The following is a 14,668-nucleotide window of genomic DNA, read 5'->3' as shown; positions in this document are numbered from 1 at the left end:
TGTGTAAACACGATCCTATCAGTTCTCATGTAAAGGAACATGTGCTGGGTCTCACAGGACAGGTTGCTAAAGATTATCACAAAATTATTAAAAGTGTGAGTTGTGAGGTGGGTAGGAGATGCCAGCTCAAGCTCTCTTATTAACACAAGGCAAAGACAGACATGTACTCCCTCTAATTTTCAATGTGACACTTTCTTCAGAAACCATCATCAACCAAATAAATATTTTTCAGCAAAACATTTTCCCTAATTTTTGATTACAAGCTCATATTGAGCAAAATAACACAGCTGATCCTGTTAAGGGTACTGGTGGCCTGCAGATCCATTTGCCTCCTGTGCAGCTGATTACAAACTGATCCCTTCTGCAAATCCGGGCTCACCCTGATTCCTCCCACAACAGGCCTCAACAGAAGCAATTTGTCCCGTTTTCACATGTGCTATTTGGCTTCAGCGAGCAGAGCAGAGGGAAAAACCTAAGACAGGGTGACAGGCTGATCCATGCAGAGTACAAGAGAAAGACAGGCACCATTGCTTTCTGTGAAAGGCAATTTGGGATAATCAATACACATATATACATACATATACACACATATATATATATAAATTAGCTATAACTAAAAACTTACTTTAATACAGAGGGAGGAAAACAAACTGAAGGCCACAAAACCAGGCAGCCTGAGCATCTGTGCCCATCTGGGTTGCTCTGCTGGTCTCTTGTCCCTCATTCTCATGTAGCTGGTGAGCTCTCTTCCTACCTTTCCATACAGAGCCTGCTGCATTTTGGGCCATCTTAGTAAGTGGAAGATGGCAAATGGAAAATTTCTGCTGCTTCAGATTTAGTTTAACATTCTGTGATTATGAAGAAAATGGAGCCTGCTATTTTTGAGAGGGAAATCCTCCCTCATGTAAGTGTCTGCAAGCACAAAATTTAATTACCCTATATTATTACGCCTACTCATCAGCTATGGGCCACAGAGCCAGCCTTTCAAGTGATACAGAACCAAGTCAAGTACTTTGTCCTCACAGAGATCTGGTCAATAAATAAGGTGCAAGGTCATTCTTATTACCCATTTTTTCTACTAGCAATTAAGTAAGGGCTTTCAAGCTCAGCCCTCTTCCTCTTTTCTGTTCCTTACTGAGGTGTCTATAACAGAGACAGGCAGGGAGCATTCTGGCTTCACTGGTCACTGATCTGTATTATAGGAATCAGCAGGCAGGGCAGAGGTCAACCACACAAACCCAACACGAAAACGCCTATTCTGTACACTCATCAGCTGCCTGGAGTCAGTCATCCTCCTCAAAGAGACACGACAGAAAAGGTCAAGTCTAAAAACCAGCAGTTTCAGTGGATGATGAAGTCAAGATGTGAAGGGAGCCTGCCATGCTGAAAATCTAGCACAATCTAAATGAAACTGGCATTGTTGCACATAATCTACGCAGAATGTGGACTACACTTTGTAACACCTGAATCAGTCTGGATCTCTGGCTACTTAACCTTTTAACTATCTTTATGTGGACTTTATGGTTGGCCACAATGATTTGAGTTCAAAGTATTGCATTTCACATCCTCCTGAAAGAAACTCAGAAGCACTTAATGGAAAGACTGGCTTGCAGAAATAACATGTCTCTAGAATAGGTGTGATTCCAAGAAGCACAGCATTATGTAAAACCAAAAGGATACAGTTTTTTCATTTCCTTTTCCTCAATTTTCTTTGTCTCTCTTTTTTGAATTTTTTTTCTCTTTTCTTGCCTTCTAAAAATACCGAAGTGCACCTCTTATCAGGGCAATATATATTTGGCATCACACATGCAGTACCTTTTGGACATATCCAGCATCCTGGCTGATGTATGTGCTGGGATGTGCAAATAGCAAGTGGGTGTGGGCTTTGGTATTTCTGTGGTGGGAAGGTTTTGCTATAGTGATAACAGCAGTGTGTTTACAACATTTGTAATTGTTCTTCCAATCATTTTTATCCAGCTCAGAGTTGTTGCTGTATGCAAACTTTCTGTCCAACTGTAATTTTCCTGGGCTGAAGATACAGAGACAACCTTCTAGAAAATTGTCTTTCAATGAATTATCATCTTCAAAAGTGTCAGTACAGACTGACATATGAAGATGGGGGTACAACATCAAGTTTGTATACCATGTTCAGATAGTTCACTCAAAGATGTGACACATTTTCCCACTACAAGCACCCTTGTTGCCTGAGAAGTGTGAGGATGCTTGAAGTGCTACACCACAGATTGTATCTCTGGTGTTTCTGAATGGCCATTGGTTCTAGGGGAGCGTATTCATCAATGTGGACTTTCTGCAATGGTAATTTGCAAGTTGTCTTTTTCTTTTGATTATATCTAAAAATTTACATTAGTTTAGAAGTACTATAGAAACATTCATGAGAAGTTGCTGAACTTGTGGGAGGCCAGGAGGCCAGGATTTCAGACTGTGTGACAAAGATGAAATTTACCTTTTTCACATACTGCATAGGCTGACAGTGGAATTGCCAGCTGTCAATCCATCAGCACGGAATGGTTGGCATCACCATTGTGATTTGGAAAAATCGCTGTTTGCCCAGCACTAGTTACTGTAGGTGGAGTGGATGAGATCAGCTGCAAATCTAGCTGATGATCCTGTTCTCAGAGATACTCAAAACAGGATTTAGGCCCCGATGCTGTGAAACAAAACAGCAGAGTAACAAAATACGAGCTGCAATTAGGACGTACACGCTTCACAGTATGCTTGCACCAACAGTACTCTGCGATTTTGATTATGCCAGCTCAGGCTGTAATAGAAGACAGACCACTGAACATTGTGAACACAAAAAAGGTGAACATAACCACAGAAAAAAACACAGTAGAACCTGAAAAACCATGAGTAGTGCACAGATGGCAAAGAAGAAAAAAAATCCAAACAACTGTTCCTGACAATAAAAGAAAGGTTCAAAACAGAATAATCAGGTAAACAGATTTTAAACAACTTCCCCCCCAGCTTTTTTTGGTGGTTTTTTTTTTTTTTTTTAACCTTTCTTTGTATAACTGAGTTATGGAATTCACTGTCCTGGGGTATTTTTCAGGTCAGAAGTACAAACAAATTAAGACTAATATAAATTTATGGAGGGTAGGATCTACTGTGGACCAGATTCAACTAAAACAGATTGCTGGATGCTGTGTAAGTTACCCTAATGCAAAATCACTGTGTAAGCCTTTTGTTTATATCTTTCCCTATCCTTCTACAACTGTTTATAAGCAAAGAGAAGATTACAGATAAGACTGGCTTGTGATTTGACTTGTAATAGCACCTTACATTTTTACATAACATAAAAATCACTAAAACCAGAATAAGGTTAAAACATTACCTCCAAGACAGATCAGTCAATTTTCACTAGTTTGTCATTTCTAGGTGTCTTTTTGAAGGTAATATTAATTAAAGTTGAGAACTGTGAGTTACAGGACTGTTACAAAATTGTTGATTTTGTAATGGCAAAACACTGAGTTAAATGGAATATCACATTATTCAATTGCCAGTGCAAATAGACTTTTATTTTGATAATGATTAACATAACAAACAAGAACTTCTTCTCAGTTGGATTAGATAGCAAAGCATTTGATAGTCCAAGACTGAAGTGAATAGCCTTTATAACTGAAAGTGTGTAATACTGGCATTTAAAAGGAACCAAATACATACTGAGTTTACTTCCAAGAAACTCACAGCAACATCTAATATAGCAATATATGAAAACACTTTATAAAACAATGCATCAGCTTGATTAATATTACCAAATCCTGATTTTCTTACACTCTTGTGGTGGTTTTAAAGCACTAGCTAAAAATCACCCAAAAGCTTACTAATTTCTTGCTGTGAGATATGGATTAGGAGAAGGGCAAAACAGGCTCAAAATTTAAAAGGAATGAAGAAAGTTTATTAACAGAACTACAAGAATAAGAAACAACAATAAAACCTGCAGAAACTCTTCCTCCCCACCACCCAACCTTTCCCTTGTCCAACTGACAACAGAGAGACAAAACCTGGTGGTTAAAGCAGTCCCAACTATACAATAGTCTTTTCATCAGTCTTTGTAGAGAGAGTTCTCTCTTGTCATTCCATAGAGAGTTCTCCCCAAGAAAACAGTTTTCTCATGGCTTTTCATTCCCATGATGGCAGCTGCCCAGAAAAAAACTCTGCCATCATGCCCTCCTCCCATTTTTACACCACTCAGAAGTGTGTTCAAGGGCTATGAACTCGAGAGGTATTATTTTAAGGATGAGTTATTCAAAGGCAAAGGTTCTCTTCATCTGTCTCTGTGATCATCTCTGGGAACAGAGGTTTTCTCTTTTTCTCCCTGGGGGCCAAGGGTCTTCATCAACTCTCACTTTTCTTTCTCTGTTTCAGCATCTCATGGGACCACAACTGCTCTGCTATCTGCTCAGTTTCATCAATGGATACCTTTGCTCAGATCTAAGCTTTGAAATACTTCATTCCCCCCAAATACTCTTTCATGAATTAAAGGAGTTTTTCAGAACATTATTGTCCATCTCCGTGGCCTTACCAAAAGAATATTGCAGCTCATTAAAGCATCTCCTCATTCTCCTTCCATCTGAGGCTTGATTCTTTCCTTTACTGACTTTGATGGTTTATGTTGTCTCTTTACATGTTGATCACCCTCACTTTGCTCTCTCTGGAAAGGGATTAAATCTGCAGGTCTCATCTGAGTAGTGAAAGGATTAAAATCTGGCCCAAACTGCAGCAGGTATTCATGGTGTCAGATTTCAGGTATCTCAGCCCAGCAGCCCCAGGGAAGGAGCAGACAGTCCTCAGAGCCTTCTGTGTGGCCCATGGGGGGGTTGGTGAGTGTCAACAGCCGTGTGGGGTCCCCCTGGGAAGGGCTTTGGCCACCCCACAGGAATGGGACCCGGAGGCTTCCCGGGAGAAGCCAGCACCGCAGCACAGCCTGGCCCAGCCTGGGGCCGATTCCCTGCAGCCTCCATCCCCCTCCCAGGAGCCGCTGGAGTCCGGCTCAGCCCCCTCCCCAGGCTGGACAGGCCCCAAGGGGTGGGCAGCTGCACCAGAGTTCTGTTACCTTTCAAGGCCGGAAACAAAGAGAGCCAGAAGCTCCAGGGCTTAGGTTTAAAAGGTGGCATTCACAAAGGTGATCCCACTTTTTCAGTGGTCAAAAATACTGTCAATTCTCAGAAATGGCCAGCTTTTGGCCAGGTCTCAGGCAGAGAAGGAACTCCCAGCAGCCTCTCTCAGAGCCATCACATCTGTGGGTGTTTTCCGACTTTTTTCCTAAATGCCAATCCATCACAACTCTTCATTCCCATCAGCAACAAAAAGTCACTCGGATTTTCTTGTGTAGATAGATAACTGCATGGATGTCAGGAAAGATAGCACTGAATGAAAAAATAGGGTTCAAAGGGGTATGAAAACCCTTAGTAGCATTTGGATATTGATAGATATTTATTTACTGATGGGAATGGAATATCCACAGGCTAAACCCTGAGGTGGTGTCATGCAGGTAAGTAAAGAAGAGCCTGAAGAATAATATTGTCTAAGTGGCCAAGCAAAAGCTTTTGCATCTCAGAGGCCTATTTTGGAAACCCAGACAAAGCTTTGAGGTTTGCAATTGCATATTATTAAACCAAAAAGCAAAAAACCACACAAAAATACATATAAATATTGCCAATAAAAAAATAACATAATTGACTCATCTCTACATATGATAAGCACAAAACCAAAAAATACTACAATTCTAAAGCATATGTTAATGGCTGCCCTATAGAAGATGATTACTGTATATAATAAAAGGATTTTTTTTTAAAATATATGTATGTTACTAAACTAAAAAAAAAAGTACCTAGAGTTTGAAATTTCCTACTGCACATATCAGAAAATACACATATACTTCCAGGATAAGCTTTCATCCATCCTCCTTTTAGATCTCAATTCCTTAATGTGTTGGACCAAGAAACCTCTATAAAATGCACAAAATAATACTGGTGATACAGATGAAGTATCCCATTATGTCATATATGTGTACATATATTACATATATAATATACAAACTTAAATTTGCATTTCAAATCTGTAATTCAATGCTTAAAGCTACATCAACATCAGTTTGCACCACTGGGGTTTTTTTGTTCTGAACTACCACTTTCAGCTTCTCTTCTCTTTCATCTGTCTTAATTCTCATGTTCTCAAGGGACGGAGTTCCTGTTAAGCTCAGCCCTGCATAAACTGTGAAGGACAGAAATAACTCTGTTAAGTCTTAAATCAGGCTCCTGATATTTCTAAATTTGTGCAGGGTCTTTCCAGGATGTATGATTTAACTACTTAGTTAACTGGAGCTGTCCCAAACAAGCCTAGTTCTGACTGGCAATAACCAAAACCACAGACCGCAATCACCATCAATTCAGTAAAACTCAGAAGTCTATTTGATTTAAAAAAACAAACAACCTTCCCCTCTTTATTGCACATGCACCCAGAAAGAGCCTCCTCTCCCTGCAAAGCCAGAAAAATGCACTGCTGTAAGGACAGCCTGTTACATGTACTATTTCCAAATAATTTCTTCTCTCATATGTGACTACAGCCTGAGAAATGACACGTTTTGAAAAGCCTGCATGGTAAAAATAACATCATGTTATGTTATGTTTCAACATATTTATTGTATTTATGTTGTATCCTAAAAAAGAACATATTTACTAATGTTTAAACTGTTGTTTTCTAGGAAAAGGAAAGAGGATGGAATGAAAAAAATTATTCTCTTAAATAAAACAAAAAGTCTGACCATGCTCTGTACCTCTTCCAAGGGGGGAAATGTGTAAGAGTGCATGAACAGAAGAAAAAGGCATTAAACTGTAATCACAGTGTTCTGAAAGGGAGCAGCTCAGAGAAGTTTCTATCTTAAAAATTCTGGTTTTGTAGGAGAAGAAGATTTTGAGGTGCTGGTTTATAAGCAATTAAAAATACCACAAAACATTATTTTCATAGATGCTGAGACCATGTACAGCCATCATCACAATGTGGCTAACAGTCCTGTTGCCACTTGTTGGAGTGATAACTGAAAACATTACCATCTTTACACTTTATAACTCTTTCCAGTTTCTGCCCTGCAAGAAGCAAAGAATTGCAGAGGACTGACAAAGCTGCTTCCTTGTGTACTGGCCAAAGCTTCTGTGAGGATATCTTCCCTGAGACACACTTCTTACTCCCTGTGGTCTGTTAGTTTCAATTTCACTTAGAGAATCATTTAGCGGTGAAATGAAGCTCCCGGCACACCAAAGGTCTGGAGGTCTTCCTCGGAGCACCAGATGTGCTTCTCTAAAGGCAGTGAGCAACTGGAACCTAATGCAGAGACTGCACTCAGCCGCTACACTAAAAGCATATGCTCCTGCTGAGCCAGTGCTCTTGGTCAATCCACACCTCGAATCCTTTGGCACCGATGTCACACACAGGAAATCAATGCATTGAAGACAAAAGACACACAAAAGGGTCAAGGCCTCATGATGGACACTGGGCCAGTGTCAGATCTGCTGTGTACTTCAAACAGGCTGCCTCCTGAGAGCAGCTGAATAAGGACACTGGCTGTTCACTTTGAGCTGCTGATTGAAACAGGTAACTGTGTCACAGCATGTCAGGGCCAAGTCCTCCTGTTGGACATCCTATGGTCAGATGAAGTCCAAATTCCAATGCAACCAACTGCAGTCCTTGAGAACTGTGCTTATGGTACATTTCCTCCATAAAGAGATGAGCTGTGGAAGCAAAAAGAGATGTTGCTTCTGAAGGTCTAGAGCAAGAGCTTTGTTCTTCTTAGACTTTCTGGGCTTCATCTGGATCCACAGTACAAAAAATTACCTAGTTGGGATATTTTCATCCAAATGCTAGATGCAGCTACTTCTTGGGTTTCTCAAGGATGTTCAGGAATTTCCCTCGAGTCATTTCTCTAGCTGAAATCATAAGAGAGGAAAATGAAATCAATATTTTTAAAAAAGCCAAGAAACTCTAACAATTGTATCATTTGTATAATTGTATAACATATTCTAACCATCAATAAGAAATTAATTTAGATTTGTGCTGTACCAAAACTAAGATTTTATTTCTCTATTAAAGTGGAAAATAAATAAAACTGCACTTCAGCTTGAATTCCTGACATGCTACAAATGCAGGCAGGGTCTGGAATCTTCTAAACTCCAGCAATAATTCCTACAGGCTGTCTCATTACATACAATCTATGCTTTCTATTCCTACTGCATTATGCTCTTGCAGCACCTCTTTTTCTCTGTACTATCCATCTCTGAATGGTGAAATCCAAATGTCCATCACTCTATCTTGGCACAATTGTTCCTGTATGTTATAATCTGTCAGAGATTATGGAACTCTCTCTGTTTCAAGATTATTGGTCCCTGGTCTTCAACAGAAATTAGGCAGCATTTTCTCTCTCTCAGCAGTGTCAATCCCTGGATGCTGTAATATAATGGAGTTTATATTCTTCAATGCAGTTCATCTATGGATAGGGTAATAAAGTAAAGTTTATAGAGCTTTGGTCTTCTCTTTCTCTCTGTGTTGTCAGTCCTTCAATGTTTAATACAGCAAGGCAAGGCTTATATGTCTCTCTCTCACTCACTACCATCAATCTCTGGTAGCTGTACTGTAGCAGGGTTTACACAGCCACTTTTCTGCATGAGACATTTCTGACTTGAGAACCCATAAGCTCACGAGCTGACTGCGCAGTCCTCATACTACTCTTGTCTTGCAATAAGAATACAATGCATCAAAGACAAAACCATTAGCAATTGAGGCCTGGAGAAAGACAATTTTCCCACTGCTGACCCTCCATTTATTTTCAATGAAGGTGCAAGCTTTGTCCTGGACTGGAAGGCATCAAAATGTGGAGGGTTTTATTATTTTATGTTGAAAGCATGCATGTTTCCCACACCTAGCTTCAAAGACAGTCTAGAAGGAGATAGAAGGAGATAGGAATAAATTTTCTGTTTTATCCATTCAATTCCTGACTTCTCTACTGAGACAAACATCAGAAATTAAAATTAGCATAAAAACTGGAGGTGAATTTGTTGATGTTGGGTTTTCTTCTGACATTATTGATTATCTGTCAGAACAGAGCTAAAATGTAATAAAAATGTTCAGCTTACAAATTCAGTGCGCACTCAGATAAAGATATTTTGTTATTTGTTTACATAAAAGTTACAATTCGTGTCTCAAAGCCTCTTCTTTGAATTATTACAATCTATTTTGTTTACTCAAAATTTTACAATGTGGTGGTTTCATCAGCAAAATCCCTGTAAAACAATTAATTGTATGTAAGAGTATATAACCTGTCTGTTACATACTGATACTTGTAGGCTGCAAAGTCCACTGTCCTGAGTGGAACATGCTTCAGACTGGCTGCAGGTTCAAGCAGATCACTGCACACTATTTACTTGCCTCATGCCTCCAGCTGTGAGTTATATCTCCTGGGATTCTGCTTCTGAGTCACAGCATGAACTACCACAAAAGTACTCATTTCTACCTCTACCTCCCCAGCCCCAAGACAACCTGTATGTTTTAAGTGCTGCTGAAGTGACACAGGGATAGAAGGTGCTGCAGAAGAACAGAGTGCATTGGTATTTTGTCAGGAACTAAGTTGTTATGCACAAAGAACATGATTAAATAAAACTGAAAGATTTTTAAAATTTCAGCTTGGAAGAGATTCTTAGTACTTAGTTCTTTGACACCTCCCTGCCTTGCTCCAACAATAGTGTATGGTTTTAAAACACTCTTAACAGGAAAAGCACATAAGCTGAACTGTAGCTGATGAAGTGGAAAGTTTCCCAGAGTGCAAGTCCCATACAGGAGATATACGAATGCCTGACAATTCTGTTCCCCCAAAGAGGGCTGCACCCTATAAATCAGGCAGAGCATAGACTCCTTCTGTGCGCCGAGTGAAATTACTGTGGGTTGGAGGTTGCTCCGAGCACGTGCCTGCCTGTTCACTTGTCATCGGAGATGTTAACATTTCTGATTAATTCACAGACCTCTCATTTTATTCTTCATTCCTTTATCCTTGCTATCCTGTTCTGCTGCAGCTTAAAGATTCTTACCGACCTGCTACAATAATCACCACCCGCTTCCCCCCCCAACCTGGTGAAATTGTTTAGTGATGCCAACCGCGCTTTTAATTTGCAAGACATCAGACACAGAGGTAATTTATACCAACATCTGTTCATTTCTGACTTCTGAAACAAACTCGCACATGCTGCTACAAAATCCCATTAGGAGCAGGAGACAGCCTTCTGCTATTCTGTATTCCTTGTCTCCTCACAGACTCAGGCTTGCAGCAGGGCTTTATTTTTAAAGATATGATGCCAAAGTGAGAAAGAAAAAAGGACCTTTTATCTTTGTATATGTATAAAAATGGCCAGGAAGTAACATCATCATTTGACAGAAAAAACACAGCCAAACTAAGGGCAAGTTTCCACAAGCATTAACAGTCTTCCCTGCTTCAGCTGCTTCCCTTATCTGCCCAAGAACCACAGTTCAATGTATTCCTGGTAAACACAGGCCAAATTTTTATTACATGGTACTGCGTTCAAACATCTTGGCTATTCCTTCACCTTTGTTTCTTTTTCATCTGTGCTGGAGTATGATTTGATGGATTTTGCACAGTAAAAGGCTCTAATATTAAACTGACTTCTCTGCTCAGTATTGCTTCTGAGAAATGAATTCTTAATAATAGGAATATAATTTCCATTGGGGTCTTATGGAGCTTGCTGGAGTGAGGGAAGAGCTTGTGAATGAAGAAACCATCACCCACATTCCAAATACGATTGCAGGCTAAGAGAGATGGTAAAAACAGCTTTATGCAACTACCCAAGGGACCAGCAGAAGCCATTTGAATAGTAGACAGAGGTGGATTTTTTAATTAAAAGGTTGGACAAAACTATATTGAAAACCTCAGGGATTTTTTCTTTACAATAGTACTTTAAACCATGGACTTCAAGGGAAGAGAGGGTTTGAGCACAGGTTTCATTGTACCAGCAGACACACACTACAGAGGCTTCACAGCACAAAACAGAAGCATGAATCTGCATGACAAGTCACGATTTACAACCTTGCCTACGCTGTGCATCTACTACAATAAAAAAATCAACAATGGATACCTTTGCAATAGCTCGGATACAAATTAACCTCACCTACTAAGGAGAAGGAAGACACTGAACTCCCCAGGAAAAAAAACACTAAGTTGATATCAGCACTGGTTGCTCTGGAAGTAGTGCTTAAATAAACTCCTTCAGATCAAGTTACTGAAAAACGGTATCAGACTATTATAATTAACAGAGAATGCTGTACTGTAGGAATTAAGTTTGCTCCCTGGCAAGATCTGCCAAGCAGATCTCAAGAACAGGTACTGGGTAGGAAAGACTGGGGCTGTAAGGAGGAGGAGACATTTCTACTTGATAGGGGAGCAGAATAAGGTTTAATATAATCTCCTCTTTAGAACTTCAATCCCTCAATCCCACATTTAGCCTTGTTGCCTCAGGCTCCGTTTTTACTACAATTGTCCCCAAGCTGCCTCTCCACAGTAAATTTTGTAGTTGCTGGTTGAAAAGATTCAGTAGTACAGATTGATTTCCTACAAGTGAGGAGATGAGGGATTACCAAAAGCAGTCCTGGTTAACAAGATTGGGTGCAGAATCTCCTGCTAGAGCAGCCCACTCTGCCAGTGCTTTGCATCCTTTCACTATGACATATGGGTTTCATTACACAAAGATTTTCCTGATTTTAACTTGGAGGCGATTACATTGGAAACTCAGAGCTATCTTTACATCTGTAGCAATTTAAAGGTTAAGTAACTTTTAATCAAATGACAAAGACTCATAATGTTTTTTCCTCGATTGAAAATGAAAACTGCTGCTCCGGATATTCCTTCCACTGACAATTTAATTAGAAAAAAACCACTGCACTGGAGATTGGGGTCCAGCCTGATTGCTCCCCATAAAAAGCCTTCTCACACATACGACAGCACAGGACATACTGTGTCATAAGGTCTGGATAGCCAGGAAATAATGGAAGGATTTACTGCTTTAAAATCAAGCAAGGAAAACAGTGATTTATACTTATATAAGCAACTTTCATCCAGGAGAATCCCTAAGCAACACACACACATGCACACATTTTAAACATAATATACTCTTAAATATACCCAGAACACACTTGGGGATAAAGTCTATGTAAAAGATCTACGTGACAAACTGTATTTATCACACATTCATTATGAACATTATACCTTCACTGATTACTGCTTCTGGGCTTATCTGAAAATCTCAAAACAAAGCTTGCATGTATCTTCAAACTATAGATACTGTAATACAAAGTAATTTGTTAAAGAAGCACTTCTTAGCTTCTCTCCCAGGTGTACAACTTATGGAACAAATTTTACTGTGCTCCTTCTCTGACCTGAAAATATAGCCTTGCTGAATGAAATCTAAAGGTCTTGCTACTAAAAAAACCCAGAAATACAATTAATTTCAGCTCTGAAATGTCTTGCAATGTCACATTTTGAATGCTATATTCTTGCCTACAAAAGGGCTATTTTAGACACTGTTATTCTTTGTCAGCTTATCAGTTATTCCTCCCATTCAGTTGCATTTATGGTAACCAAAGAACTTGTTTTTCAGCATGGAAGGATTCCTTTAAAGTAGTAATCGTGCACTTTCAAAATACTGCTGTGCCCTTGGACTACATAGAAAACAAAACTAGAAAGGTTTAGTTCTGAAGCACTGTCAATGCAAATTACCGTTTTATGGCAAAGAATATGAATTGCAGAAAGACAGCAGAACAATTCTCTCTGGTTTTTAACCTTCTTTCACAAGAGTCTATTGCATCAGAAATGATTTCTTATGTGCTGAGATACAATGTTAGGATAAGAAGACACAATGATTCTTTTTCTTAGTTGTCAGGGCATAAAAAAGGCCTAGAGGAATCTGCCTGTGAGCAACTGTGGGAGTTTTGCTTGACTGAACTTGAGAAAGCCAATTGCAAAGTCACACCTTTTAGCTGGGCTCAACTAATATTGCATGTGGAAGGAAAATAAAAAAATAAGTCAGGGGATGAGAGTTGAAGGAAAAAATGTAATTTAAATTCAGCAAAAATATTTAAGGTTGACTTTACTACTGAACAGCCCTGAAAGAAAAAAGGTATATGACAGACAAGACCAAGAGAATATTATTACCCAGACATCATAATCAGAACTTCTGTCAGAGAGATAGAAGCTGGTCCCTGCAGATCTATCTCAAATCAGACCCCCAAAATCTTATCACCACCTGGCACCAGTTCACACCTCTTTCTTCACACAAAGAGCTTCAATTACTCTGCTGTCTGTTGTCTACTTCCTAATATAAGTGTCAAATGAGCTGCTAGTTGAAGACTGTTGACCTTTGAGAAATACTTACCAGTGAATGCTACCCCAAGCCCAATTTCAGAATGAGTTGAACTGCCATCTCAGGAAAGCAGTGGTTAGTGAAAACAAGGTCAGTCACCTACCCTGAAGGCACAACTGGCATATACAGACAATCCAAGCTACGCTTCAGGAACTGTTACACTGACACTGAAGACCACTGCAGTCACCTAACTCTCCTGAAACACATTCCTCAGGTAAGACAGCAGAATCAGCGTAAACCTCCAGGTGGAGTAAGTTTGCATTACCATGGCATCTCTCAATAACCGGTATCAAAGCACTTGCAAATTTTATCAAGTCTTACAATGTTCTTGAAACATACAGTGATTTAATTCCCACCTTACAGATGGGGTGTACACAGCCTCAGTACAGACTGTTGTGCTTTCACCCCAGCCAGCAACCAAGCCCCATGCAACCATTTATTCATTCTCATCAGCAGAATCAGGGAGAGGATCAGAAGGGTAAAAGCTGGGAAATTTGTGGGTTAGGATAAAGACAGTTCAACAGAGAAAGCAAAGCAAAACAAGGATTTGATTCACTGCTTCCCGTGGCAGGCAGGTGTTCAGCCAACTCCAGGAGAGCAGGACCCCATCATAATGGTGATTTGGGAATACAAGCAGCACCACTCTGAATATCCCTCCCCTCCTCCTTTTTCCCCCCAGTTTATATACTGAGTGCAATGCCATGTGATCTGGAAAATCCCTTTGGTCAGTTTAGATCACCTGTCCCAGCTGTGTCTCCTCCCAGCCTGCATGTACCTCAAGCCTCTCTGGCAGCGTGGCAGTGCACAAGGCAGAAAAGGCCTGGGGTTTGCTCACCAATAACAAAACCATCTCTCTATTTACAACCTGCGCTCAGCACAAGTCCAGAACACAGCCCCATACCAGCCACTGTGAAGAAATGTAACTCTACCCCAGCCAAAACCAGCACAAGATTTATGCGAAAGGATTCAGCAACTGTGCTACAATTCAGGCTCTGAAAGATCAGCTGTCAAGTCTTGCTGCAGCATTTTTAAATAATAACATGCCCTTGGTACAAAACATCAGCGTCCTTCCCTTGGTGAATGAGACAGCAGAATGTGCCCTTATGTCAGCTGTGCTTCACAGTCTGGCATGACTTGTTTTGAAATGCCGAAGAAGGTGAGAGCTTGCAAAACGCCAGGCTGTGAATTGGAGCAGGTAAGCACATGGACTGCTCCTCCCAGTGTGCTATGACAAC

The 14,668-nt window shown here is 40.1% G+C and overlaps 1 protein-coding gene across 3 annotated transcripts in view; it reads right to left on the bottom strand.

The window, feature by feature from the left end:
- Nucleotides 1-3,514: 3,514 nt before the first annotated feature.
- LIN52 (lin-52 DREAM MuvB core complex component) overlaps nucleotides 3,515-14,668 on the bottom strand; it is a 42,914-nt gene continuing 31,760 nt past the window's right edge. For 2 of the 3 annotated variants that reach the window (XM_086895271.1, XM_086895266.1), the window contains exons 6-7: nucleotides 7,852-7,943; nucleotides 3,515-7,748 (exon numbers count right to left, since the gene is read on the bottom strand). In XM_086895271.1, the coding sequence (XP_086751397.1) occupies nucleotides 7,888-7,943 (56 nt within the window). In that variant the 3' untranslated portion in view covers nucleotides 3,515-7,748; nucleotides 7,852-7,887. Of the gene's footprint in view, nucleotides 7,944-14,668 lie in introns of all 3 variants that reach the window. The other variant, XM_086895264.1, reaches the window with a different exon arrangement.

Source organism: Cyanistes caeruleus, chromosome 6 (assembly GCF_971803275.1).
Source record: "Cyanistes caeruleus chromosome 6, bCyaCae1.hap1.1, whole genome shotgun sequence".
NCBI classification, from domain to species: domain Eukaryota; kingdom Metazoa; phylum Chordata; class Aves; order Passeriformes; family Paridae; genus Cyanistes; species Cyanistes caeruleus.
The sequence above is the reverse complement of the archived record's forward strand: the minus strand, read 5'-3'. Positions and strand labels throughout refer to the sequence as shown.